The sequence below is a fragment of the Muscardinus avellanarius genome, assembly GCF_963383645.1.
Source record: "Muscardinus avellanarius genome assembly, chromosome: 8".
In the NCBI taxonomy this organism is placed as follows: Eukaryota; Metazoa; Chordata; class Mammalia; order Rodentia; family Gliridae; genus Muscardinus; species Muscardinus avellanarius.
Window position 1 is genome coordinate 110,874,618 of NC_137794.1, and position 27,942 is coordinate 110,902,559.

The 27,942-nt window shown below is 50.5% G+C and overlaps 1 protein-coding gene across 1 annotated transcript in view; it reads left to right on the forward strand.

Moving 5' to 3' along the window:
• Positions 1 to 413: 413 nt before the first annotated feature.
• The window catches only part of IGF2R (insulin like growth factor 2 receptor), a gene marked incomplete at both ends in the record, with an annotated part of 92,728 nt that continues 65,199 nt past the window's right edge, over positions 414 to 27,942 (forward strand). The window contains 4 exons of the mRNA XM_080700474.1: positions 414 to 553; positions 18,630 to 18,769; positions 21,429 to 21,553; positions 23,684 to 23,782. Of these exons, the coding sequence (XP_080556600.1) occupies positions 414 to 553; positions 18,630 to 18,769; positions 21,429 to 21,553; positions 23,684 to 23,782 (504 nt within the window). The remainder of the gene's footprint in view (positions 554 to 18,629; positions 18,770 to 21,428; positions 21,554 to 23,683; positions 23,783 to 27,942) is intronic.

Sequence of the window (27,942 nt, forward strand, 5' to 3'; positions counted from 1 at the left end):
AGCATCCCACGGAAGGCCGCGCGACCCGCGGGAGCCGGTGCGGGCGCAGCCTGCCCTCTCCCTGCGCCTCGAGGCGCTTCCCGCCGGGACACCTGGACCCAGGCCCACCCTGCGGGGCAGAGGGGAAACTGAGGCCCCGACCCCGCCCCGCCTCGCCCGGGGCGGCGGCTCACGTGACGGGGCGGGCCGCCCGCGATCACCTGAACGCGGGGGTCACGTGAGCGGGCGGGGCGCGGTCACGTGACGCGCTTCCGGGCCGCCGAGCCGCCCGCGCCGCTCCGCTCCCGCTCCGGCTCCGCTCCCGCTCCGGCTCCGCTCCCGCTCCGGCTCCGCTCCCGCTCCGCTCCCGCTCCCGCTCGGTGCCGTCGGCTGGCGGCGCCCCGGCCCGCAGCCCGCAGCCCGCGCCCCGCGCCATGGGGGCCGCCTCCCGCCGCAGCGCCCGCCCGGGGCCCGCGCCCGCCCGCCGCGCGCGGCTCCTGCTGCAGCTGCTGCTGCTCGTCGGCGGCCCCGCGGCCGCGCAGGCCCAGGCCGCGCCGTTCCCCGAGCTGTGCAGGTGGGTGAGGGGGGCCCGCGGCCGGGCCGCCGCTCCTGGCCGTCCCGAGCCCCCGCGGCTTTGTGTGGAGCGGCCCGCTCGGCCCGGCCCGGCCCCCGCGGGCCCCGCGTCTGCGAAGTTGAGGGGCCGGCCCCGCCTTTGTCCGCCTGCACGTCGCCGTCCAAGTTGCACCGGCCGGGCGGCGGGAGGCCCGGGGGCGGCGGGGCCGGCCGTCGGGGACCTGGGTGGTCGCGGTTTCGTGGGCTGATGGAGTCGTTCCCCGTGGGGGTTTCCATTTCCTTTTCTTTTAAAGCAGGTTTTCGGCAGGAGTGACTTGTTCTCTGTTTCCACCCAGGGCTGGGGGTGGTCAGCCCGTATTGGCTTTCAAGACTTTATTCCTCACTTTTCCGAGCCAGCTTCCTGTTTGCTGGCTCACATGATGTCATTGTCTCAGAGTGGATTATTCTAGTGGAGTCTCTTGCTCTGGGAACCAGGATTGTGTAATCATTAGTCCCATCGAGGTCTCTAGGTGTTCCACAAGGACTAGGAGTCGGCCCCGGGAACTCCCAGTTCCAGGAGTTTTCTGTGGAACCTACTCTGGACTGTCTAAGTCGATGGAAAACCCAGCGTTCATTATCTAAAACTTTGGTAGAGAGCCAGCGGCACGAAAAGTGAAGTCAGATGGTGAACGGTTTCCCCCTGGGCACGCCAGGTGACTTCAGGATGGGGTGAAGTTGAGTTTGCCTGGAGTTGGACTTCAGGTTGGTGGTGGGGTTTATGAGGCTCTCTCCCTTCTCCTGTCACAGATAAGTTTTATTAGCACTTTGAGTTCAGAACTTGCAGAATTGATTTTTCTAAGGAGATTGAGGCTGAGTTTCTGAATAGAAGCTCTGTGGAATGGCTCGTCCATATTCACTTTTCCCCCTGTTTTGGAGGGGGTGGGGAGCGGGAAGGAGAGCTTACTGTACTGTAGTTCCTAGATTAGTTAGCTGTCCAGAAATTTACAGAAGAAGGGCAGCAATTAAACAAGGTCAGGCTCAGACCTATTTAAAGCAAGAAGTTTTGGAATAAAGGCAGTGGGTCTAAGAACACTCATAAGTTATCTAGGCAGGGCTGGTGGTGTTGAAGTCTTGGTCTTGTTTGCTAATTGGAATTCATTTTTTTTGTGTGTGTGTGTGGTACTGAGGATGGAACCCAGGGACTTTGTACCTCTGGGCTACACTCCCAGACTCATTTTATATTTTATTGGAAACAGGATCTCACTAAGTTGCTGAGAGCCTCACCTAGGTAGCTGAGGCTGGCTTCAAACCTGCGCAATCCTCCTGTTTAATCTCTCAAGTACTGGGATTACAAGTGAGTGCCACCACGCCCAGCCTGGAATTCATTTCTTGATAGTTAAGGTGTGGCCTGGAGGGCAGACCCGCAGGGGCTGATTCAGGGGCCCTTGCTGTCCATGAGGTTAGTCACTACAGCCGTTTGAACCTGTGCTCTTTTACCTCATCCGCAGGTGGAACTCGGCCCCTTGGTCCAGTAGGAATGGCCTTTGTAACTCTACATTCTAGCCACAGTCACATGTGGACATCACTGACCAGTGCTAGAGGGGGTTCTGAGGGTGCACATTGCTAGTGTAAGCTGTGCCCTCGGTGATCTTTGAATATCTCTAAAGTTGGGGTGTAAAAAACACCCCGATCTGCCAGATTTCCTTAGGAAGACAAAACCCCCTGCTGCTTCCGAAGTGGGTTTCACACACTGTCACTGTCCTGCAGCTGCCCACAGAGACTTGTGCAGAGCCACGTGTATTGTCTACTCCACACTCAGTTCATGTACCGTGAAGGTTTTGCTGTTCTGCTTTTGTGGTGCTGGGATCAAACAGGGCCTCCCACATGCTAACCAATTCTAGCCCCCGTGTGCCTGTTTAAAACTGATAAGAGCCTTAACACCTTTAAAGACTCTTCTCGGGAGTATGGGCAGTGATCTGTGTATTGTAAAGAGATGAAAATAGCTTAAAGTTTCTTAAGTCTGGCACATACTTGAGGAATGTGAGCTGATCTTTTAAATTCGGTATGACACGTTCCACGGAGCACTACCGAAGCTGTGTTAAGCTGCCTGTCTATTATTTCGTTCTTGGGCTCTGGTTGGAATGGAAAGGACTCCCCCAGCTCTGTATGAGAAGCGGAGTCCTGCAGCTTTCACCTCTTGGTTTTGCCACTTGGTCACGTGCAGGCAGTTCCGTACTTTACAGGAGGTCATATTCCAGATGTTTGTGAAATGGCTGTTTCAAGTGTGGAGTGCTTTCCCCACAGCCAGATTTCCTTAGGAAACAGTCTTGATGGTTGTGGTTTGGTGCTCCCGAATCTGCCATCCTTGCAAAGGTTTTGGGGTGCTTAGACAGCTCTCCTGAAAGCGGGTACATTTTCTGCATCTACAAGATGGAGTTGGAGTTGGAGCTGGGCGTGGTGGCGCACGCTTGTAATCCCAGCATTTGGGAGGCTGAGACAAGAGGATTGAGGTTCGCGGCCATCCTTAGCTACCTAGTGAGGCCTTTTGCAACTCAGTGAGACCTGTTTCAAAATAAAGAATAAAGCTGGGCGTGGTGGTGCACACTTGTAATCCCAGTGCTTGGGCAGCTGAGGATTACAAGGGCCCCTGAATCAGCCCCTGCGGGTCTGCCCACCAGGCCACACCTTAACTATCAAGAAATGAATTCCAGGCTGGGCGTGGTGGCACTCACTTGTAATCCCAGTACTTGAGAGATTAAACAGGAGGATCACACAGGTTCAAAGCCAGCCTCAGCTACTTAGGCTCTCAGCAATTTAGTGAGACCCTGTTTCCAGATAAAATATAAAAATAGGTCTGGGTGTATAGCCCTGAGGTAGAAAACCTCTTGGTTCCACCCCCAGTACCACCAAAAATAAATAAATAAATAAATAAATAAATAATAAAAAAATAGGGCAGGGGTGTAGCTGGGAGGTAGAATGCCCCTCGGTTCCACCCCCAGGACCTCACACATACAAAAAAGCTGGAATTGGGTTCCAGTAAAACAGCCTCTCATCAGACCAGCTTTTTAGAACCACCAGGGGATTTTTTTTCCCCCAATCTGGAGTCCTGTAGGGCCCCAGGGGAAGTCCGGGCCTGCTTCTGGGGTGCCAGGTGTCCATGGGTCCTTTGGGTTGTGGCACATCTTTGGGGTGAACCTGGGCTGTGACCACTCCTGCGATGGGCTGTAGTTCCTGGTGTGGTTAGGTTTCAGGGCAGGCTCAGGACACTGCACATGGAGAGGCCGGCTTTCCGGGTGGTGTGCACCAACTGCTTGCACGAGATAGGTCCCAGGTGCAGCTGGCTCGAAGCAGTGCTTGCTCAAGCACTTGTTCTTCGGAAAGACTCAGGAGTGTGTTTTGTAAGTGTCAGAGGCATGCTGTGTCAGGTGAGCCCTTGCTGGGTAAAGTTACGGTTCTTACTCAGCTGTTTCTTGGGAGGGGATGTGCTGATACACAGCTGGTTGCAGGCACTTGTTTTCAGAGGCCAGCGAGACTGGCCATGAGGCTGGCCTGGGCAGAGTTCCTGGGGCAGGAAGGCATGACTGGAGGTCAGTGGTGCGAGGTCAGAGAGGAACTAGGGAGAGAGGGCAGAGGCTAGGCCGTGCCGAACCACAAGGTGGCCGAGGTGCTCCCAGCCGCCTTCGCCACTTACTGCTGTGGACATGAGACCTTCTAAGATGCCCAGGATGTATGTGTAGGCACTTTTCATCCTTACTTCAGTTGCTAATCACATTCTTAATTGGTGAAGTCTAAACTCTACTAACTAGAAAATGCACCGGTCCAGTTTAATTTAGGTAGTCTGCCGATTTAACATTGATGCAGAGCACGTTTTCCCCAAATTGTTTGGGTGTAAATGGTGGAAAGTTTTGATTATATTGAGAAAAGAATAATGAAGCCAGCTGGGCGCCAGGGTTGGTTGAGTTGCTATCTCTAAGGAAAAATTTTTTCCTCCTGCAGTTTTTGCAAAGGAACATGCCTGTATGCCTAGTTTGGGCCACATGTTAGCTTGGATCTCATCCATTAGTCTGTTTCTTTTAAACATGTGTATGGAAGCCTAAGGTGGTTAATTATGGTTATGTTAGGCCTCATGCATTAATTCTTAGGACAGCCTCCCAACAGTTTTCCAGGAGATGAATGCCTAACTGGGCCTCATGTCTTTTATCACTGTTTCATAGAAGGGTTTTTAGAAGATGGGGCTTAGAAACACATTCAGATGTTCTCTCCTGTTTTGATGATGCTCTATGAACTGTGTCTTGCTGCACAGAGGAGACTTCAGCGGGCTTCAGAACCGGGACTCGTAGCAGAGTAGCTTCTCTCTTTGTGGGTGCTGGCCTTTGTCTTGTCGTCTTGGATTGTCCCACCTGGTCATGGGTGGTGGATGAGGAGGTGGAAACAGCTTGACTTTGCCAGACTCCGATCCGGAGTGGCGGTGCCGCCTGGCATCCCTCTGGCAGTGGGTGAGCGCGTTGTTCCACCTCCTTGTCCACACTTTGCTGTGCCGATCTTATTTTGGTTTGCAGTACTGGGAATTGAACCTAGGTCTTTGTGCATGGTAGGCAAGCACTCTCCCACTGAACTACGCCCCCATTATTCAGATTTTATTTTCAGATGGTCTCAGTGTGTGGCTCAGTCTTCCTAGTGTCTGAGATTACAGCCCCCCCCACCCCCCCAGTTCCAGTCTTAACTTCAGCCATTCTGGTGAGTCTGTAAAAGTATCTCTGTGGTTTTGGTTTTCATATCCCTGCTGGCTTATGATGTGCAGGCTGTCTCATACTTGCAGTCCTCCTGCCTCAGCCTCCAGAGTCCTGGGATTACATATGTGTGCCATCGTGCCCAGTTATGGTTTTAGGTTTTTTTAAAATTTTATTGTGGTATGTGGATGGAACCCAGGAGCATCCTACCTCCAAGCTACACCCCCAGTCCTATTTTTTATTCTTTATTTTGAAACAGGGTCTCACTGAGTTGCAGAGAACCTCACCAAGTAGCTGAGGCTGTCCTCCTGTCTCAGCTCCCAAATGCCGAGTTTACAGTGTGCGCCACCATGCCTGGCTGAGATTTGAGTTTTATCTGCTTTGTCTATTCAGATTTTGTATTTTCTAAGATCATTTTCTACAAGATTGACATTTACGCACTGTAAATATGTACCACACTATTATTGTTTTCAAAAATATTATTATTTTTTGAGGTACTGGGGATGGAACCCAGGGGCATTCTACCTCTGAGCTACACCCCAGCCCTATATTTTATTCTTTCTTTTTTTATTTATTTGTTTTTGGTGGTACTGGGGTTCCTGGAAGCACTTCTACCTCCGGGCTATACTCCCAGACCTATTTTATATTTTTGAAACAGGGTCTCTTACGCCAGTGTGGCTGGCTTCGAACCTGCGCGATCCTCCTGTCTCCGCCTCCCAAGCGTGGGGATTACAAGCGTGCGCCACCATGCCCGGCGCTTATATTTTATTCTTTATTTTGAAGCAGGGTCTCACTGAGTTGCAAAGAGCCTCACTAAGTAGCTGAGGCTGTCTGTGAACCCCGATTCTCCTGTCTCAGCCTCCCAAATGCTGGAGCTACAAGTGTGCAGTACCATGATAAAAAATATTATTTATGTCTGTAGGTAAACTTAAAAAATTCCTAATATTTACTTGTCTATTTTCCCTTAATTATATTTACCCAGTTTCTTTTTACTCTTTTCAAAAGAATTCTCATTTTGCCATCTATCACCATTTAAAAAAAATTTATTAATGACCGCCCTCACCTCATTTTCTGTTTCTAGTTTGAATTGAAAGCTTAGATCTTTTATTTTAAATTGTTTTACATAATTAAGAAATATGTCTAAAGCTACATGTTTCCTTTCTCTGAGTCCCACAGTCTTACAGGATTTTATTTTTCATATTTTGTGGTATTGGGGATGGAACCCAGGGGCATTCTACCTCTGAACTACATTCCTAGCCCTATTTTTACTCTTTATTTTGAAACAGGGTTTCCCTAAGTTGCGGAGGGCCTCTCTAGGTAGCTGAGGCTGGCTTTGAACCTTTGATCCTCCTGTCTCAGCCTCCCAAGTACTGGGATTACCAGCGTGTGTCACTATGCCCAGCTTTCTTACAGGTTTTGATAACTTCATCCTTTAGTTCTATGTAGTACCTCTTGGACTCAGAAGTTCTATTTAAACTTCCTGGACTCACTAAGACTTTAAAATATTTTTGCTAGGTGTCATGGTTGTGGATATGGTTTAAATGGCTACTCAAGGCCTCCTGTGTTGAAATTTAATCCCACTCTGAGGTATCCAGAGGGTGAAAACTTAATCTACTTGTCACTGCCTGTGCTTTGACCTTGCATGTCCAGAAAGTGAGCCGGGATAAACTTCTTTATTAGCTTGCTTGGAGTGGTAACTCACAGTAACGACACGGACTGATCCACCATGAACATGGTCGTGGTGGGGCTATTTTTGTCTGTTGTGGCCAGTGTATGTGGTAGAATTTCCCTTGTGAACTAGCATCTAGTCAAGTTGGCACTGTAGTGTGTGTTTGAAAAAAAACGTCTTTGGGTCAGAATTAAGAGTTGTGCTGCTTGCCTTTTCCTTATCCTCACTTACTCTTGGCCTAATTTCTTGTTGCTTTCACACTTGGTATCTCGCTGCTGCTTTGCACAGGGTCGTAGAAGGCCAGCCTTCTTCTCTGGTCTTCTGTTGGCCGGGCTCCGAGGCCGGCTGCGCCCACGGCTGCGTGGCTGCGTGTTCTTGCTGCAGGGACCAGGCAGCTGTCCTCAGCCCTCTGAGTAGATAGCCTGAAGTCTGGCTTGCTGGCCCGTCCTTTTCCTTGGGCCCAGTTTCATTGGTTTGAGTTTTTTCATCTCCTTGGCCACGCAGTGACTTGTGTCCCCGGATTGCCCTCTGTGCAGTAGGTTTCCTTTCGGCCATGTCGCCTCCTTGGGCAGCTGCCAGGGTAGGCCTGGGGGCAGTTGTAGGACTTGGCTCTGAATGGTTTTGGGAGGCGCAGGGCCGCCTGTGGCTGGGCTTTTTTTGTCCTCTTATCACTCCGGCCGTTCTGCCAGGAGGCAGCGGCCAACCTCTGCCTGAGACAGACAGGGAACCTGGAGGATCCCGGGCTGTGTCTCAAGGCTTCTCTCTGGGCTCACAGTCCTCCTGGGGAAGTGGGCGTTGCCTGGCTTTGAGCAGGACTCGCAGCCCTGGGCTGGTCGAAGGCCTGGTTTCAGGCTCGTGGGTGTGTGGATTGGAGTGTGTCTGAACGTCTGGCCCAGCCTGGGTGTGCAGGAGTGGTGTGGCCTTGGTGGCAGCGGCACTGTCTGTTGAGATGGCATTACTGTAGCAGTGATTTGTTTTTCTAGCCTGTCCTGGGCATCCTGGGGCTCCCCGTTAGTGTCTTGGAGTTCCTGTCTCAACCCAGAAGGTTTCTTCTGTTTGGAAAAGTTTTAAAGCCAGGGGTGGTGGTTCTCCAGGACCATTTTGCATCCAGAATTCTGAGTTTCTGAGCTACGCCTCCAGCAGGGCTCCTTCCCAGCCCCGACTCCCTGGAACAACAAGGAGCTTGATAGGGTGTGGGGCTTGGGTGGGCGCCAGGTCCATATGGTGGGGTGGGCCGGTCCCTTCCTGCTCCACCCAGCTTCCTGCAGTGGCTGTGTCCTGGGCTGCCGTCCCACTGTCCATGGCCGAAGAAGGAGCCCTCTTGTAGGTCGGAAGTCGTGGCATTCTGCCTGGGGCTCCTGTCCTCACCTTAACCCCCCAGGCTTCCCTGGGGGTGAGTGGCTGCTGTGCAGGGGGAAGGGATGCTTGGGGGCCAGCCGGTGCCCTGCAGCTGCAGAGCAGCTGTTGTGGGCCAGGTTCCTGGGGTGCCCACAGCCGTGGGTCACGTCCTATTTTTGTCTCTGTGTTGGCTAGCCCAGAGAGGTGGGTTGTGTGAATCTCCACTTCCTAGAAGCTGGAACTTGCCTGCCCTCTAGACAGCTAGAGACCTTCATGGGGACCCCCCCCCCTTTCTGTGTGCTTTTTAGGTTCCCTGGGGACAGCCATTGTTCAGTGAACCTAGGGAGGAGGGCAGGTTCCTCAGGACGGGAAGTGGACTTCTACAAGGTGATTGTCCCTAGAGGGAGTCTAGAGATTAGAGAGATTCTGGAAGCTTTGACCCTGTTTTGTTTTGAGATTCCAAGGGACCAAAGGAAAGGCTAGGGCTTGAGGGAAGTGGACAGTGGCCGTTACAGTGGCCATGGATGACCTGGGCGGAGAGCCGAGGACATGGCTTTTTAAGCAGTGTTTTTCACACCTAGCGTGTGCCCTTGTGAATAGGCCAAGTGGACTTGGAGACCTCACTCAGAAGTGGCTTGACCATTGGGTCTTATTATGTGTAAAAATAATTTGATGCCATTTGAATAGTTCATCTCTGCTCAAATCAGTCTTAAATATCAGTACAGCCGTTTTGTTCTTAAACAAAAAGTCCCCTCCATGTCCCGGTTCCTCGATCAGGCCTCGGGCCTGTGGATGGAACAGCGAGCCACCTAGCCACCTTAGATGTGCTGAAGAAGCGGGCTTCCTGGAAATGACCAGGCCGCTCAGTGAGTCATCCTCCTGACACCTGTCCTCTGTGCAGAAGTGTTACTTTCTACACACAGTGTGAAAAGCCACCACTTCTCTTGCCCTTTGTTTCAGAGTCACCCTGTAGACCCTCTAGTGAAGTCTGTGGAAGTCATTTTGAGAGGCCTTGGCTTCCTCTGACACCGAGGAAGAGGCGAGGTGCTCCTGGGACAGGGTGCTGGGGACCTAGTGCCCAGCATCCCAGGCCTTTCCCTAAGGTGACACTGAAGCAGAGGCCTGAAGAAAGTGGCCCGCGCGTCTCACCAGGAGGAGCCTTTGAGAGCCCTCTAGGACCTGGCCGGAGCACGTGCAGCTGTGGAGATGGAAGGGGACGGTGTGGCTGGAGCCACCTGGATGACCAGGAGAGGAGAGGTGGCAAGAATTAGCTGGCCAGGTCCCAGAGTGTCACAGGACTGGAGGTTTTGGAGAGTTTCATGGAGGTTCTAATTCCTTTGATTTAGTGCACAGCCGCTCTTATCTTCAAAGTGCCTTCAAGCTGGTGATGTTTTTACCCTTTGGGGCTGCGCAGCCTTCTTCTCTGCTTGGCCACTGTCTGGCTTTGTGACCGGAGGCCACATTCTCCCTAGGCTGCAGGTTTGGGGGTCTGTAAAGATGGGAAAGAGGCAGGGCCCCCTGGAGCGACCGTGGGGGGGGCGAGGAGAGGGTGAGGGGAGGCGAGGGTGGGGGGGCGTGTTCAGAGGAGAGGCAGCCGACAGCGGGCGCGGGGTTGCACAAAGATGTTCCCCTTATTCTGGATTACTGAGACAGGGCTGTGTCGCCCTTCCCCAGCTGGCTTCCATGTTCCCTGAGCCTAGGTGCCTGGCAGACAGTTGACCCTGTATCTTCATTGTGGGACTTTTGTCCCCTGTTCTCCTAATTGGCCTCTGGCACCTGGTGGCCTCATTGGCGCTGAACTAACCTGTTGAGCTGCTGACACAGTTCCCGGCTTGGTACCTATGGAAGGGAGGGTTTCCTGGGACCTTGGGCTTGGGGCAGCGAAGGGGGCTGAACGCCGTGCCGGTGGACTCAGCTTTATGGCAGTTGTCTTCAGGCACCCCCGTGGAGGACAGTGAGCCTTTGCTGCACCCTCTCTCAGCACCACGAGGAGCAAAGCCTGACTGAGAACCTGAAGGATTACTCCAGCTTAGCAAGCTCACCGAGCAGGTTTAGGGTGGGAACTCTGGCCTGCATCCAGAACGGCAGTCGATGGGACGGAGTTGCAGCAAGGGCAGCATGCAGGTCCTTTCTGGAGACTGTGCCATGGAGGGGCACTTGGCACTACTGGCAGTGAAGCCTCTTTAGAAAGAGTGGATTCCAGACCCCCACCCACAGGAGTTGAGGTTCACCCGCGCTTTCCTCTAGTCGCCGCGGCTAGTGGCTGTTTGGGTGGTATTGGGGAGACTCGGTGGCTTCTGTCCTGAGCAGCAGTGCCAGGAGGCAGTCTCGGTGTGTCCATTCCTCATGTGCCTCATCCGCCCTGGGCTTCTGCCCAGCTCCTTTGGCTCCGGGGACACTGCTCAGGACAAGTGCCCGCCCTGCGCTCCACGCCGCAGTTCCTGCCACCGTCCTGTGACACTTTTTTAGAGGCTCCAAGACAAACAACTTTGTAAAGTGAGTTTGTAAGCAGTCTGAACCCTTCTATCGATCTACGTGAAAGCCTAGGTCAGCTCTCTCAAAAGCGCCGTACCCCGCCCATGCTTTCCCTACCACCTTTGCTGAGCTTGGTCTTGTATGTGAGGAAGCAGGGCTCAGAAGGCTGCGTGGCGCAGCAAGGATGAGGTACAGGCCCAGGCCATGGGGCTGCTCCTGCCTGCTGGGGACACTTCAGAGGGACACCCCCTGTTTGGCCCATGTGCTGCTGGTTTCAAGACCTCGCCGGGCCTGTGTTGGCTGCCCTGGTTCCTAGGCCCCGGTGCTGGCTTGGATGTCCTGTTGATGGAGAGTTTGCAGCCACGCCGTCCTTGTCCACCTGGCTTCCTGCGTCCAGACCCTGTGGAGCTGTCCGCAAGAGCCAGAGATTCATGGCTGGAACGCTCCCCCCTTTGAGCAGGCCTCATATCTTTATCCACAGCTCTGCGGGTTTGTCAGAATAGGAAGTGAAGTACTTCCTATATAAGCCTGGGTCCCGCTGTGTCAGACTCCCGTGCTCCCCAGCCTGGATCGGGGCAGACTCAGCCTGCCGCCAGGTTGTTGCTCACTGGTGTCAGCAGCGCCCTGTGGGGCGGCAGTGACTCTCGCCTCTGCTGCGGCGTCCACGGGACCTGCCCCCGCCGCGCTCTCCTCCCCCCTTTCCCTTGGGTTTAGGAGAAAGGTTCAGAGTTTTGAGGTTACAGGGCTGGAGTATGGGGTGAGAAACTGATATGATAAGGGCATTGTGAGCAGAGGATGTCCAGGTGTTCCTGTAGAGGACCTGGGTGCTCCCCAAGCCAGGCGCCTCTCCTCTGATCAGGCTGGAAAGACTTGGCAGTTCCTTTGTCTCTGGATTCAGAGGACCGCTCCCCTAGGCCAGTCACCCGTGGATCGAGCATCTAGATCACTAGCTGGGGCTTTGTCTTTTGTTTTTTGTTTTTTATTTTTTGTGGTACTGGGGATGGAACCTCGTGGTGTTCCACCTCCAAGCTACATCCCCGGGCTATTTTTTATTCTTTATTTTGAAACAAGACCTCACTAAGTTGCAGAGGGCCTCACTAAGTAGCTGAGGCTGGCCACAAACCTGTAATCCTCCTGTCTCAGCCTCCTAAGTTCTGGGATTACAAGTGGCTGGCTTTTGTTTTTGTTTTTAAAGAAAACCATATTACAGACTCACACATTTGTTAATTTTGTGACTTACTCTGTTGTCCTGCTTTGAGTGCTGATAATTGCAGGCCAGTAATAAAGTGTTTTCTTTTTTTTGTGTGTGTGGTACCGGGTATGGAACCCAGGGGCTTTTTACTTCTGGGCTATACTCCCAGACCTATTTTATATTTTATTTGGAAACAGGGTCTCACTAGATTGCTGAGAGCCTCACTAAGTAGCTGAGGCTGGCTTCGAACCTGCGCGATCCTCCTGTCTCAGCCTCCTAAGTACTGGGATTACAAGAGAGTGCCACCATGCCTGGCTAATAAAATGTTTAATAGCTATGTACCAAAGATTCACAGGGAGTGTGGCGGGAACTAGGGTACACTTCAGAGGATGTGGACCTGTGACAGTGAAGAAGGGACAGAATGATGCATGAAGTGTTGGAGGGAGGGAAGTCTTTTAGGGATTGGGCATCTTATCCAATTTTTTTTTTTTTTTTTTTTTTGTGTGTGTGTGTGTGTGTGTGTGTGTGGTACTAGGAATGGAACCCAGGGGCATTCTACCTTCGAGCTACACCCCCAGCCCTATTTTTTATTCTTTATTTTGAACAGGGTCTCACTGAGTTGCGAAGGGCCTCACTCAGTAGCTGAGGCTGGCCATGAACCACGATCTCCTGTCTCAGCCTCCCAAGTGCTGGGATGACAAGTGTGCACCACCACGCCCAGCTGCATCCTATACATTTTTTTTTTTTTGTGGTACTGGGGTTCCTGGAAGCCCTTCTACCTCCGGGCTACACTCCCAGACCTATTTTTTTACATTTTTATTTGGAAACAGGGTCTCCTAAACCAGCGCCCGTGGCTGGCTTCGAACCTGCGCGATCCTCCTGTCTCTGCCTCCCAAGCTTGTGCGCCACCACGCCCGGCTCATCCTATACATTTTGATCATAGAATTTTATATACTTTATATATTTTTTGGTACTGGGGATTGAACCTAGGGCCATTCTACCTCTGAGCGAAACCCCCAGCTCTTTATTTTTTATTTTGGAACAGGGTCTTGCTAAGTTGCTGAGGGTCGTCTTTATTTCAATGTCAGCTGTTTTGAAAATAGACTCCACGTTTTGCAGGATTCAGAGAGGACATGCATGAAAACCTGCAGAAGTACGACACTAAGGTTCCAGTGTCACATGCCTTAAGAGCGTGGTATAGCTGTTCCCCTGCAGTGTCTCTAGGGGCTTCTCTGGGTGTCTGTGGAGCCCGGTCGGGGGAGGTGGCTGCCTCGGCCTCGCTGGGCTGACAGGATGGATTTGCTTCTTTGCTGCTGCTGCTGCTCAGATGCTCAGCCTGAGCAGCACGGTTTTATAGGTGTCGTTTACAGGAACAGAATTGGGAAAGCAGAAACAAGCGCCTTCCTGTCTCTGGGTTGGGCGACAGTCCGTCTGTTCTCTGTGTCCTTCTGTTACTCTGCCAACCTTGCAGGATATTATGAAGTTTAAACCAAAGGAGTTCAGAGGGAGCGTCCGAGCCGCTGCCCAGCTGTGGTGGCCTTACCCTCCAGGACAGCTTGGCAGGATCTGGCAGCGGGAGCGCTCCAGAAGGAGGGCAGACTCCGGCTGCCTGCTTGGCTCTCACGGTTAAATTAATTGCCCACCTCAAGTGTGTTCAGGACACAGTGACTTTAGGGTCCGAGAGTCCCTGTCAGGCCATTGGGCATGTGACTCCCGTTCCCACTGGGCTGAGGCTTGATTTAGGGTGTTCCCGGGTCACTCGTGGCACTTGCCCTCGGACTCTTCTTGAGCCCAGTGGTCAGTCAGAGGAGAGTGTGGGTCTGAGATGAGAGCAGAGCCTACAGTTACTTGAGGGTGGCCAGGGGAGGGAGTGGCAGGCGCCCGGCTGTACTCCAGGAAGCCTGTGGGTGTGGGGATAGAGGTTGCCAGGGCAACTCGGGCTGCAGAGGAGGATGCAGAACTGGGCTGGGAGCCACGGCACCTGAGCCGGGGAACCCGGGGCCTGCTGGCTCTCAGACGGGATGAGTCTTCAGAGGGCTGCGGCTTCTCCTGGAGGCCATCTTCCTGGGTGCAGACACCTGGGGGAGCCTGCCGCCCTCCATCACCCCTGTGAACGGTGACATTACACTGGAGAAAGGAATTCTATACATGGCTGAAGTAGCTGTCCTGCTCAGGGCTGACATTAATTTTCTTGCCTAATTAGTTTTTTAGTGGATCAAATCATTCTGTGGATGGTTGGCTGCATCGTGTAATAGGAACGTGGGAATCTTCATGCACTTAGTGGCACCCATTGTGTGAGGGTTTAAAGCAGTGTTTGGTGCGATGTTGGCAGTTTTAGTGTTGGGACTGAAGCTAAATAAATGTTTTCTGGAAAGTCGAGGAGAGTCGAAAGTGGAAAACAAATGTTTGGCTTTGGTGGGCCAGCTGCCACCTCCCTGGGGGCCGGGGGGCCGAGGACCCGAGTCGTGCCCGGCTTTGTCACACGTGGAGGGTCTTGGCTGGGGGCCTGGGGGTCAGCGCCCTTGGGCGTGCTCGGTTCCCTTCTCGCCCAACCCGTGAGTGCACGGGGTTCTGTTGGGTCTCAGGTGCTGGGGCCTTGGGGCAGCCTTGGGCACCCGGCCACAGTGACTGAGGCATGACTTGAGTTAGAGAACACAGATCTTCCCACCTCTACCTCCATTTTTGCTTTTTGTGAGCAAGACATTAATATGTACTCGAAGAAAAAAAGTAGTGGTTCTGCTTCTGCTGGTTGTGGTTCTGGGAGCGCGGACTTCACTGTCCTCAGGACCTTGTGAGCAGGTCACAGCTGCCTGGAAGACGCTTGGCCCAGGGGCTGAGTGGGAGGCCCAGGAGAGGCTCCGAGCCAGAGGGGCCTGTGGCAGTGTCTGCGGTGTCAGCTGGCTTTGACAGGAGCGGGCAGGTTTGGCTTGCGGCTGCTAGTTTTCAGAACCATAGCTCTTGCACTTGGGGCTTGGTGTCCAGAAGAGCAAGCCTTGCTGGGGCAGGTGCCACCTTCAGGGTGGGGCGTAGGGGGCAGGGATGTGTGTCCAGGTGATCCGCTGCTTCCGGGCCTCAGCTGGCTTGCCCACCTCCCCTCAGAGGGGATGGCGTGGGCATGGAGTCGTCGGCGTGGAGTCTGGGATTCTTAGAAAACTGACTTGGAAGGGATTGATAGTTTCCAGGAAATGCCCACTGGGCTGCTCACTTCTGCTTTTTTTGCTGGCTGCTGCAGATATTTCAATGGTCTTTCGTGTGTGAGTGAAGACTGCATATCTACACAACTCAGTATCTACACAACTCAGCGATGTTTTCTTCCAGAGTTTTTGTCTCGTTAAAAGTAAGATTTTAGCCGGGCGTGGTGGCGCACACTTGTAATCCCCATGCTTGGGAGGCTGAGACAGGAGGATGGTACAGGTTTGAAGGCAGCCTCAGCTACTTAGTGAGGCTTTCAGCAGCTTAGTGAGACCCTGTTTCCAAGTAAAATATAAAACAGATTTGGGAGTATAGCCAGGAGGTAGAAAAGCCCCTGGGTTCCACCCCCACTACCACCAAAAAAATAAAAAAGTAAGATTTTCAGTTTTCTCCTTGTTATAATGATGTGTTCATCTCATTTTCCTTTTCCTTTTTTTTTTTTTTTTTTTTGGTGGTACTGGGGCATTCTACCTCCAAGCTACATCCCAGCCTTATTTTTTTATTCTTAACTTGAAACCGGTCTCATTAAGTTGTGAAGGGCCTCACTAAGTAGCTGAGGCTGGCTGCACACCGTGATCCTCCGGTCTCAGCCTCCCGAATGCAGGGATGACAAGCGTGCGTCACCACGCCTGGCTAGGATCCACCCTTTCTACCCCAGGCCACTCACGCCTTGATAAGTCTTGTCAAACAAGTACGATGCCAATGGAGCCGTGTTGGAGGAGCCCTGGCTTCAGGTAACCAGGACAGCATCCCTCACCTCACTTCATTTCTCTTCTCCCCAAATGCACGTTCTTGACATTCATCTTCTTGAATGTCACTCTGCAAAGCTGCAGCGAGTTCCGCTTTTAAGGGAAGAAAGCGCTTCAGGCACGTTGTGGGTTCTTCTTCCTTTCCTTTTTCTTTCACTGGGCATTGAAGCCAGGGCCTCCCACGTGCTGGGCCAGCACCGCACCACTGAGATACACCTCCAGCCCTTTAACATTTTTACTTTGAGACAGGATCTCGCTAGTTGCCCAGGCTGGCCACGCACTTTCGATCCTTCTGCTCCAGCCTCCCAAGTAGCTGAGATTACAGGTGTGTGGCACTGTACTGGGCTGCGTGGATTTCTTTCGAGTTGATTCCTACCAGTTGGTTCCTTTTAAATTATACCTTTATGCACCTCTATGATATGCTTAGGACCATGAGGTGCTTTACGGAGGCCATGCTAAGGTTTTAAATGTGCTGTCTAGCAGTGCAAAAAAACTTAGTCATGGTTCTTGAATAGGGGATTAACATTGTGTTGTGTACATAACTCTAATAATAAAGTTTACTAATATTCTGCAAATAAAGACATTAGCTCAATTGTTAGGAAGAGATTTGGTTTTCTGCGGTCTTTGCTTTAGTTATAAAATCACAACTGCTTTCTGTAGTCTGCAAGGCCCTGCATGACGGGGTGGCCAGGTCCCTCTCACCCCTCTGGTGCCAGCCATGATACCCTCTGTCTTTTCTGAGTCCATCTCGACACTTGCAGCTGGTCCATCTGCTGGATATTCTTCCCACTGTGTCTCCCCGGGTCCATCCCGCTTGCCAGTTTGCACGGCAGGTCTGGTTTTAGAACACGTCCTGGTTTCAGGTGCTGCACGGTCACGTCCTGCCATGTCCTGTAGTTTGTTTTCTGAGAGTGTTCCTGGGTGGAATTATCCTGTGTGCTTCCATGCTGGTTAACCATCCCTCCTTTCCACAGGGATGTGCGCTCCCTGCGGCCAGGGGCTTTTGTCTGCTTCCTGGCTGTAGTTTCCTTTGTCTCTCCCGGGGAGTGCTTAAGAACCACTCCTGAAGTGGTGATGTATGCCTGGATTCCCAGTATTTGGGGGCTGAGATAGGAGGCTCGAAGGCTCGAGGCCAGCCTCAGCAACTTAATGAGACCCTGTTTCAAAATAAAAAAAGGTAGAATGCCCCTGGGTTCAATCCCCAGGACCAAACAAACAGAAGCGAATGAATTAGGAGTGCGGGTTAATGAAAGGCGGATGGCTCAGCCTTCCTGCATCCATGATGTTCTCTGTGCAGGGCAGCAGCTGCTCAGGTCTAATCCTCCTTGGGGTAAGCTGTTAGGGGCGCAGAGCTGAGTGGGCAGTCACTGCGATGAACCGCCCCAGGCTGGGCGTTTCCCGAGGAACCTGTTCTGCAGGCTGGTAGTGGGCCCCACGTGCAGGCACCGCCTCTGTTTGAGTGTCCAGGTGTGCTGTGTCTCCTGGCTTCTTGGGGATGGGTCTGATTGCTGCCCCGACCTAGATTTGGGGACACCTGGTGCCTTGTTTGCCACTGACCCCACGAGGCTGTGTGGCTCCTCCGTGGCTGGGTGAAGGGTGCCTGAGGAACATTCTGGCAGGGGGCGAGGCGTTGGCTGGGGGTTTTGTGTGAGTCAGCCCAGATGCCCTGAAAGCAGCAGGCGCCTATCCAGGGGTGCCACAGAAGGTGGGGTCTGGAGGGGAGGGCTGGTCCCACCGCCCGGGCTCTCAGGGCAGAGCTGGCAGCCACAGTCCTGGTTCGCTTCCCCCTCCAGCAGTGCTGTCGAATGAGTCAGGCTTCCCCCTGAATTCTGCAAGGACTTTTTAGGCACTGTCCTGCTTTTGCTGAGGAAAAGGCCCCATTTTACCAAGTGGACAAAGCGTGCTCCCAGGAGGGAGTGGAGACCGAGGGGATGGGACAGAGCAGACAAGCAGGTGGCCCTGCCCACACGCACAGGTCGCTTCCTTAGCAGAGCTCTGACGCACCGAGAGGGATCCGATAATTGGCTCATTGCAGACCTTTATCATGCTGTTTCAAATCTGAACTGTAGCTGTAAGAGGTAAAGCCAGCAGTTGGACTGCCTTCGGTGCCTGCCTGCCATCCATCCATTCTCTTGTCTTCTCTCCTCTTCTCTTTGGTACTGGAGACTGAACCCAGGGTGTTCTGCCTCGGAGCCACTCTCTGTCCTATTTTGTTTCTATTTTGAAACACTAAGTTGCTGAGGCTGGCCTCAGATTTGCAGTCTTCCTTTCCTAGCTTCCCAAGTACTGGGCTTACAGGCACATGCCACCATGCATGTTTATAAAGCTTTGAGTAGCTTGTTTTTTTTTTTTTTTTAATAAAGAGTAAAAAACTACAGAGGTAAAAAAACATCCCCTTGACTTTCCAGCATTTTGGGTTGATTGAAAAGGTTACCCTCTTATATTTAGTATGATTCTTGACAGTTACTTATCTGAGTTGATATTATTAAAGGTAGAATGTGAAGTAGTTTGATGATTGGTAAGTCCTGAGGCGGTTTTGGAGCAAATTTTACCAGAGTGAGGTGGTATTTGAGTAGTTTCTGTCCTGGCTTCATTTCAACCTAACATACTTGACTTCAGTATTTTTGGCTAAAGAAAGTGTGACTTTTATGGTTCGGGGTAGTTTAAACAAATGTGGCGTGAATGTAAAACTACAGAGAAGTTTGGTTATTGGTAAATCGGTGACAATGACAATTTTCTTTCTTTCTTTCTAGTTATATATGGGAGGCTGTTGATACCAAAAATAACATACTTTATAAAATCAGCATCTGTGAAAATGTGGATATCAAACATTGTGGGCCATCCAGCGCTGTTTGTATGCACGACTTGAAGACAGATACCTATCACTCAGTGGGTAAGTAAAACTGACACGATCGCAGCTTTGCGAAGGACTCTGTATGAATGCATGGATACAGCTGGATGCACACTTTTTTTTTTTTGGTGGTACTGGGGTTCCTGGAAACCCTTCTCCGGGTTATACTCCCAGACCTATTTTATATTTTTATTTGGTCTCTTAAGCCAGTGCGGCCGGCTTGGAATCTGCATGATCCTCCTGTCTCAGTCTCCCAAGCACGGGGATTACAAGCGTGCGCCACCACGCCTGGCTGTACGCACAACTGTATACATTTATAATACTTTTATATATATGTGTATATGTGTGTGTATATTATTATTATTATTATTATTATTTTGTGTGGTGCTGGGGATTGAACTCAAGGGCATTCTACCTCCAATCTACACTCCTAGCCTGATTTTTTTTTTTTTTGTCATACTGGGGGTGGAACCCAGGCGCTTTCTACCTCCAGGCTATATTCCCAGACATATTTTATATTTTATTTGGAAACAGGGTCTCACTAAGTTGCTGAGAACCTCACTAAGTAGCTGAGGCTGGCTTTGAAACTGTACAATGCTCCTGTCTCAGCCTCCCAAGTGCTGGGATTATAAGTGTGTGCAACCACGTCCAGTTTATTTTGTTGTTTTGTAATAGCTAAAAGTGGAAGTGATTTTAATATCCAATATGAGATAAAATTAGAGCCGGGTGTGGTGGTGCACGTTTGTAATCCCAGCATTCAGGAGGCTGAGACCAGAGGATCGCGTTTGCAGTCAGCCTCAGCTGCTTAGTGAGGCCCTTTGCAACTTAGTGAGACCCTGTTTCAAAATAAAGAATAAAAAATAGGGCAGGGGTGTAGCTCAGAGGTCAAATGCCCCTGGGTTCCATCCCCAAACCCGCAAAAAAAAAAAAAAGAAAAGAAAAGAAAAAAGATAAAATTAGATTGTCTTGTAGATGGTGTGTAGACTGTCATTATAGAGAACTATGTAGTTGCATATTTAACATAAAAAGAGGCTTCCTATCTGTACGGCTCTCCTCTCAGGCATGCTTTTCTCTTACACCTTTGTTTCCTGTGGTGAGCCCCTGATTCTTTGAACCTTCCAGTTCTCCCCTCTGGTGGTTTTGTTCTCAGGCGATGTGCCTGCGCAGTCAGAGGTGGTTGCTAGCATTAGGCTTATATGAAAAATTAAATAGTCCTAAGCTGGGCTTGGTGGCGCACGCTTGTAATCTCAGCATTCGGGAGGCTGAGACTGGAGGATTGCGGTTCTGGACAGCCTCAGCTGTCCATCCCAGACCCGCAAACAAAACAAAACAAAACTCCTGAGAAGCTGGGTGTGGTGGCACATGCTTGTAATCCCAGCGTTTGGGAGGCTGAGACAGGAGGGTAGCAGTCCACGGACAGCGTCTGCTACTTAGGCCCTTTGCAACTCAGTAAAACCCTGTTTCAAAATAAAGAAAAAACAGGGCTGGGGTGTAGCTTGGAGGTAGACTGCTCTTGGGTCCCATCCCAAGTACTAGGGGAAAAAAAAAATCGAGGCTGGTGTGGTGGGTGGCCCACGCTTGTAATCCCAGCATTTGGGAGGCTGAGGCGGGAGGATCGCAGTTTGTGAATGGCCTTAGCTATTTAGTGAGATCCTCTGCAACTCAGACGTTTCAAAATAAAGAATAAAAAGTAGGGCTTGGGGTGTCGCTCAGAGGTAGAATGCCCCTGGGTTCCATCCCTATTACTGCAAAAACAAAAAAGTTTTTCCTGACCTAGGCCAAAAGGACCCTTTAGCCCAACAAGGGGCGTGGCTGGGTGGGCCTGGAGGAGGGGCTGGAGGCATAGGAGGGGCAGGCCAGGGGCGGGGATTGGAAGCACTGTGGGCTTGGAGTGGGACCAGGGCCTGCGGAGTGGGGAGAGGATAGCAAGACCATGGGCGCACAAAGTGGGGGAGCACAGTGAGGGGCGCGTGGGGGGGGAGCAGGGAGCACCGCGAGGGGCGCACCAGTGGGCGGTGACCGTGGTGAGAGGCAGGGACGGGGAGTATGGTGAGGTGCCTTCTGGTGGGGGGGCGCTGGATGCATGGAGGGGGGCGGGGCTTGGGGCAGAAAGCCCAGAGAGGGGCGGGCCGGGGGCGGGGAGAGCAATAATGGGTGGGGCTTGGGAGCATGGCATGGGGCCGGTCCTCGGGATAGGGGGGTTCAGGGGCATATAGTGAGATGATGGGCACCCAGGGGGCAGACATGGTGAGGGGCGCGCCAAGGGGCAGGTAGGGCGAGGGGTGCACATCGAGGGGCATATGGGTGCGGGGAGCATGGTGAGGGGCGGGCGGAGGTGCTCAGGGTCGGGGGCGGAGGGGCGAGGCCAGGGTGGGGCAGGGTGCCCTAATCATGGTGAGGGGGGGGCTGTGGTGAGGGGTTGGTAAAATGCCGCTGAGTTCATCCCCAGTTACACACACCCCGGGTATGGATGGATTTCTGTACAAAGGCAATGGGTGTAGCAGAGGAGGGACTAATAGGACACATGACTCCGGGTTTGAATGAGATCTGAGTGGATGGGGTGCCATTCCCGAGGTGGAGAATTCTGGGCAGGACCATTTTTGTAAGTATTTGAGCTTCCAAATGTAATGCCACTTTTATTTGCCTGTCCTTGGGAATAGTTTTGTAGTGATGTATATTTCATCCTTTCTTCTCCAAATAGGTGACTCTGATTTGAAAACAGCAACCAGATCACTTCTGGAGTTCAATTCGACCTTGAGCTGCGATCAGCAGGGCGCAGGCCACAGAGTCCAGAGCAGCATTGCCTTCCTGTGCGGGAAAACCCTGGTGGGTACGCGTGCCCTGCCACGCATTTCTTTGGTTAAGTTCGTCTTTTCTTTGGGCTTTCTTGCTATAGAGGTGATTTTGGAAGAACAAGTGCCTCAGTTAAGTCACAAGTAAAATACAACCTCACTTATCCTCCTCAAGAACCAGTAAGTAAGATGTCCCCAAGCAACTTCAGGGGCAAGTTGAACCAGTGGAGAGTGCCTCGTGGCCGAAGCGTGGAGCGCTGTGTGGTAATGCCAAGTCACCTCACGATTCCTCCGTTCTCAAACCCCTCCTCCAGCATTTCACTTTGAGGGGAGTTAGGGTAGTGTGTTCTTTAATTTTCTTATTTACATTAAATTGGAGAGACCGACATCTGTTTAGAAAAACCCCTGGCTAGTAGGTAATAGGATTTTCAGGAACATAATTATATAAAGCATGGTGCTTATTTTCCTCTGGGTATATTACACATGACTTGTTGGTTTTAGCCTTTACTATTTTAGAAAAGAATTTTCAGTAAACAACTGTTGGTTAAGAGAAGAAGCAGTTGGTTTATGAATCTTAAGGGTTTGGAAGAGTTGGGCTGAGCAAAGCTCATTTGGCTACTAAGTTACTTTTTTTTTTTTTGGTGGTGCTAGGGATTGAACTCAGGGGCATTCAACCTCCAAGATACACACCCCAGCCTGATTTTTTTATTCTTTATTTTGAAACAGGGTCTCATTAAGTTGTGGAGGGCCTCACTGAGTAGCTGAGGCTGGCTGCAAACCTGGATCCTCCTGTCTCAGCCTCCGAGGTACTGGAATTACAAGCATGCACCACCATCCATGCCCCGTCTACTTAATTACTTTTAAATATTATTTCAGAATGTGGTACCCTGTTGCATCTTTAGCCCCATAATATTTCACTTGAAGAGCTTTGAAAATAGGGCTAATTGTTAATGTTGGATCAGCCTATAAGTTGTATTCTTGTTTACTTTCAGATCTTAAAAAAATATGTTTGCAACAGCATAAAACGTGAAGGTTTATATTACAGAATAAGCTGCTGTGTAACTAGTTTCCCTCAAGAATTCTGCCTTCACCAGGCATGAAACAGAGTTCTGAAGAACTTGATTTACACACAAGCGCGTTGAGGTTAATTTCTGCAGTGCCGTGTGTGTGTGTGTGTGTGTGTGTGTGTGTGTGTGTGTGTGTGTGCGTGCGCGTACGTACGTACGTACGTACGTACCCAGGGATGTCGCGGTTGACCAGTCTGGAGTTGGCCGGGCACAGTCCGGCAGGAGGCGCTGGCTTGAACCTGGTTTGCGGGCTGTACTGACTCGGTCAGATGCCGTTGCCTCCTCGCGACACCTCTTCTCAGGAAGCGTGAGGTCGCACTTGTGGTTTTGATTGTGTTAACATTTAGCTCAGAGAGCACTGGGAGTTAGAGAGCCGAAGACCCTGGGCATCACTCTGCATGAGTTCACAGTACCTGCATTCTTGGGGCAGTGGAGCAGTTTTGGACTAGTTATATGCAAATTCCAACGGAATTTCAGAAAGTGTCTTTTAATTTTTTTTGGTTTGAGAACTTCTTAATGACCTTATTTAGCTAAAGTGGTTGTGTTCCCTTCTCTTGCTGCTCCTTTATTTTCATTAGCTTTTACTGTGTGCTAACTTTAAAAAAGACAGCTGGGCGTGGTGCCACATGCTTATAATCCCAGTACTTGGGAGGCTGAGACAGGAGGATTGCAGGTTCAAGGCCAGCCTCAGCAACCTCATAAGGCCCTCTGCAACTTAGTGAGACCCTGTTTCAAAATAAAAATAAGGCTGAGGGTGTAGCTTGGAGGTAGAATGCCCTTGTGCTCAATCCTCAGTACCACAAAAGAAAAAAACAGAAACCTTACAATAGATGAAGCTGGGTGTGGTGGTGCCCACTTGTAATTCCAATACTTAGGAGTCTGAGACAGGAGGATCACAGGTTTGTGGCCAGCCTCAGCTACTTAGTGAGGCCCTCTGCAACTTAGTGAGACCCTGTTTCAAAATAAAGAATAAAAAAAAAATAGGGCTGAGGTTGTAGCTCAAAGGTAGAATACCCCAGGGTGCAAACCCAATACCACAAAACAAACAAAAGCAAAAAACCGATGGTATGGTAACTTATTTTGCTTTTTTAAAATAGGGAACACCTGAATTTGTCACGGCTACAGAATGTGTGCATTACTTTGAGTGGAGGACCACTGCAGCTTGCAAGAAGGACATCTTTAAAGCTAAAAAAGAGGTAACAAGGGAATTAAAGATGATGAGTGTGGAGTCTATTCCTTAGATCCTCGAGATCTGAAATGCTGATTAAATTGTTAATTTTATTTATGAGCTGTTCTTATTTTTAGAATAGAACATTTAAAATGTCACAAGATAGCCTAGTATTTGGGAAGTTGAGACAGGAGAGTCACAGGTTTAAGACACCAACCTTAGCAACTTGGTGAGACCCAGAGCTGTGAAACGTGATTTTGGTTCATATTGGAAATAAAATGACTCACCCATATAAGGCAACTTAGTTTTTGGCTTTTCGTGCTGTGCCGCTCAGTAAACTACATGACGTGGTTAGGCTTAGGTTTATTTATCTACCTCCAGGGTTCCCCGACCCCAGTCCTAAAGCTTCTGTCCTGTTCAGATAATGGATCTCTCTCACAGTTCTCCATTAGTTTTCTGTTTTTAAGGATTGCCTTCAGAGATATCGTAGAGATCCAGGAACTGACAAATGGTACTGAGCAGTAATTTTTACTGGTGACCTAATACCACATAGCTTAAGAAAGGCGAAAAGAGGCGTTGGTGCTTTACGAACCAAGAACCAAGTGATGAGTAATACACTCTCAGCGATTGTTCACATACGGCCGTCTGGTAAAGAAAGTGTTCATTGTGAGTGGAGGGGGCAGAACGTTGCCTCCTAGAACAGAGCAGGTCGGATGCTCAGTGGAAGCACCAGAGTAGAAAGGGTTCAGGCTGATATTTGGGAGGTGACGTCAAATTTAACTTTGGTTCAGGTCGTAGAACTGGAGCTGTTAGGCAGTGTGCTGTAGGTGGAGGGAAGTGGATCATGCTGAAGCCGTCTGTGGAGTGGAGAGAGCAGCCACCCTGCAGCACCCACTTGGCTGAGCCTGCCCTTCCCGTTGGACCCTAGGGCCCTCTCAGCCTGTGGACCTTCTCTCAGGTTGGACTCTCCACCGATGGCGATGCTTCTAGCTCGCTTTTTCGTCGAGTTGACGGCGTGACTCCCAACACCTATGAAACGATTGCTTTCCAAAATAAGCAAACGGGCTTGTTCTGGAGAGGTCAGAGCTCAGTCGGCCACCCACAGGCAGATCCCACCCCTGGCCCTGTCTGCACAGCTCCAGAGCCAAGAGGGATTTTACGTTTTCATGTGTTTAAAGAAGCATGAATACGTGTGACAGAGACCTCGGACACACAAAGCCAAAACATATATGGAAAAGCGTGCTGATGTTTAGTTCTAGGTTGGTCTGGGGTTAGGAGTGGGGAAGGCGCAGTCTGCATTTTTCTCAAAACAGTAACGTTTGCTTCTCTTGGTTGGTCTGAAGCTGCGTGAGGAAGGTTAGCAGTTGTTCTCAAGTGTTGTCTCTTTAGGGGATGGGGGCAGCTGGGGCTCCACTCATTTCTCATTTGTTGAGCCGTTGTGGAGTATGCGGTCAGATTTCATTACAGTTTGAATGATTCTTGCTTTCAGGGAGTCCGTGGAGTAGTTATGGGGATGTTCACGAGCTGAGGTTTTTTTCTGCCTTAGAGATAGATTTACTCGATGGAAAGAACTGAAGAGCATGCCTGCGGAGATCGTGCTGTCCCCGTTAGCAAGTCTTAATAAAGTGCATGCCCCTTTTCTTCTGGCTTCATTATGGTGTGACTGTACCTTTTAGGCTGTGGAACTTCAGAACTTGGAAGGCTGAGACAGGAGGATTGCAGGTTCGCGGCCAGCCTCAGCTACTTAGTGAGGCTTCATGAAATTTAGTGAGACCCTGTATCAAAATAAATAAAAATAATAATAATAATAATAATACCAGGCAGCTGGGTGCAGTGGCACACACTTGTAATCCAAGCGCTTGGGAGGCTGAGACAGGAGGATCACACAGGTTCAAAGCCAGCCTCAGCTACTTAGTGAGGCTCTCAGCAACTTAGTGAGACCCTGTTTCCAAATAAAATATAAAATAGATCTCATAGTATAGCCTGGAGGTAGAAAGCCTCTGGGTTCCACCCTCAGTACCACAACAAACAAACAAACAAACAAACAAACAAAAAAAACCCACACAGGGCTGGGAGTATAGCTTAGAGGTGGAATGCACCTGGGTTCAGTCCCCAATACTGCAAAAAAAAAAAGGATAATTAGAGATTTTATTTCCTTGTAAAATGCTCCTCACGCTCCAGAAGCGCACCGTGGCTTTAGTGTCAGAGCAGTCTTGTTCCCACATCTTATTGCCAGGTTATTTCTTTCAGCACGTAACATAAAAATAAAAGAAAAAATTTTAGGAAATGTATCCATGGAAAGTAATAAAGCTATTTTGGAATGATTACAGAACATTAATAACATGAGTTTCTAGAATATTCTTGGGGTAGTTATAGTGATTCCAGTACATTAAATTTGCTCTGTCAAATTTAAAGTGATTCAACGAGCATAGATTGTGGTAGTTCCAAACATGTCTTTTAAAACTACAGTTATTATTACTGTTTTTTCAGCATATTCTGAGAGGGTTTTTAAAGATAATTATTATATTATTTAAAATGCTGTGTGCATACATCCCTTCCCCTGCGGTCTTGGGGACGTCTGAATTGCAGAGGCAGCATGCTGGTGTTCCCACCAGAGTTGCGTAAGGTAAGATCAATAGACATCAAACAGTGCCAGCCACGGTGACTAAGTTTGTGCCGTGTCCACGCTGCAGAGTGACCTTCTTTCCAGGCTGTGAAGTCCGGGCCTCCTGAGCATCTCCATGGCTCTGTGCAGTACAGTGAAAGTGGGAGGACCTTTCCCAGAGGCCTTGGCTGATTTCCAGATGCACACCCCAGTTCCGTGGCGCGTGTCTTCCCCCGACCTGGGGCAGCGAGACCGCTTGAAATCACTGGCTTCTTTGAGCCAGGGTTGGAGACCTTTCGGTTTAGAGTCTTCCCAGTGTCTGGTTGAAATGGATCTAGTTTCAGAATGAGGAGGAATTAGAGCTCCTTCCAGGGTGGCCCCACCTCTTGCTGCAGGCTACTGCTCCCTTTTCTACAGGCACAGCCGGGAGAGTGGCTTCCTGGCTCCTGTGTACCCAGCCAGCCGCCCACCCCCCCAGGAGGGAATGCTTTTTTGTGTGGTCTTGTAGGTGATGAGCCTTAGATTTGCAAGATGGAACACTTTGAGTTGCTTTTCACTGTAACCCAGTTCTCACTCATCGGGGTAACCTTTTTCTCACCTCTCTGTGGGGATGTGGGTTGCGCTGGGGCTGTGCACCCCTGGAGGCTCCAGCTTCTCCAGCCTCCTTCCTCACCAGTGCAGTGCTTCCGTCTGAGCAGCTGGCCGGGTGATGGGAGACTTGGCTTTAGGGATCTGGTTGCCCCAGGCTGCATGGAGGAGTAGGCTGTTTGATGTGCTTGCCTAGCTCTCCATGAAACCCCTGGACTCTGGCTGGCCCCTGGGAAAAGGTCAGTGGGCTGAGGCTTTCCTGCAGGGTTGATAGCATCTTTCACAGAAACTGGAAAGCTAAATATTAAGCAGTTTACTTTGTACACAGATCTGCCTATGAATTGCATCAGTCTAAAAGAAAATTTTAGGAAATTTATCCATGGAAAGTAAAAAAGTACTTTGAAATGATTACAGAACATTAATAACACGAGTTTTTAGAATATTCCTTGGGGGTAGTTATAGTGATACCAGTACATTAGTTTAGAAATGAAATTTCAGGGGGTATTTCAAATAAAGTCTTGGTGGTAGATGGTATTCATTAGTGACCAAGGCCTCCCCCCTTATTTTTTAATTCCTGTGTGCATCTTTGGGCATGAATGCTTTGCTTCAGAAAGAAGCGAAACTATTTAAAGCACAGGATCTGCTAACTAATGGGGTCCTTGACATTTTTAAAATAAAAAGCCACTAGTTCATGGGGATGAGTGCGTGGTCATAAGTTAGCATTGTGTTAGAGCTGCTGAGGACTGGGGAGGAGCTATCTCCACGTACTAAGCAGATGTTGGCTGAGGTCCTGTTACGTTCTTGGCGGTGACCTAAACCTTGGTTAGGACTACGGCTCTGCACAGAGGAGCTCCCATTCCACTGGAGGCAACTGACCAGTCTGCAGATAGCAGGGTCTGGTATTGTACATGTCCGTACTGTGAAGGAAAATAAGGCGAGTGAGTAAGGCGTCAGAGGCAGGAGCCCTGTTTAGATAAAGGTCTCAGAAACGGCCT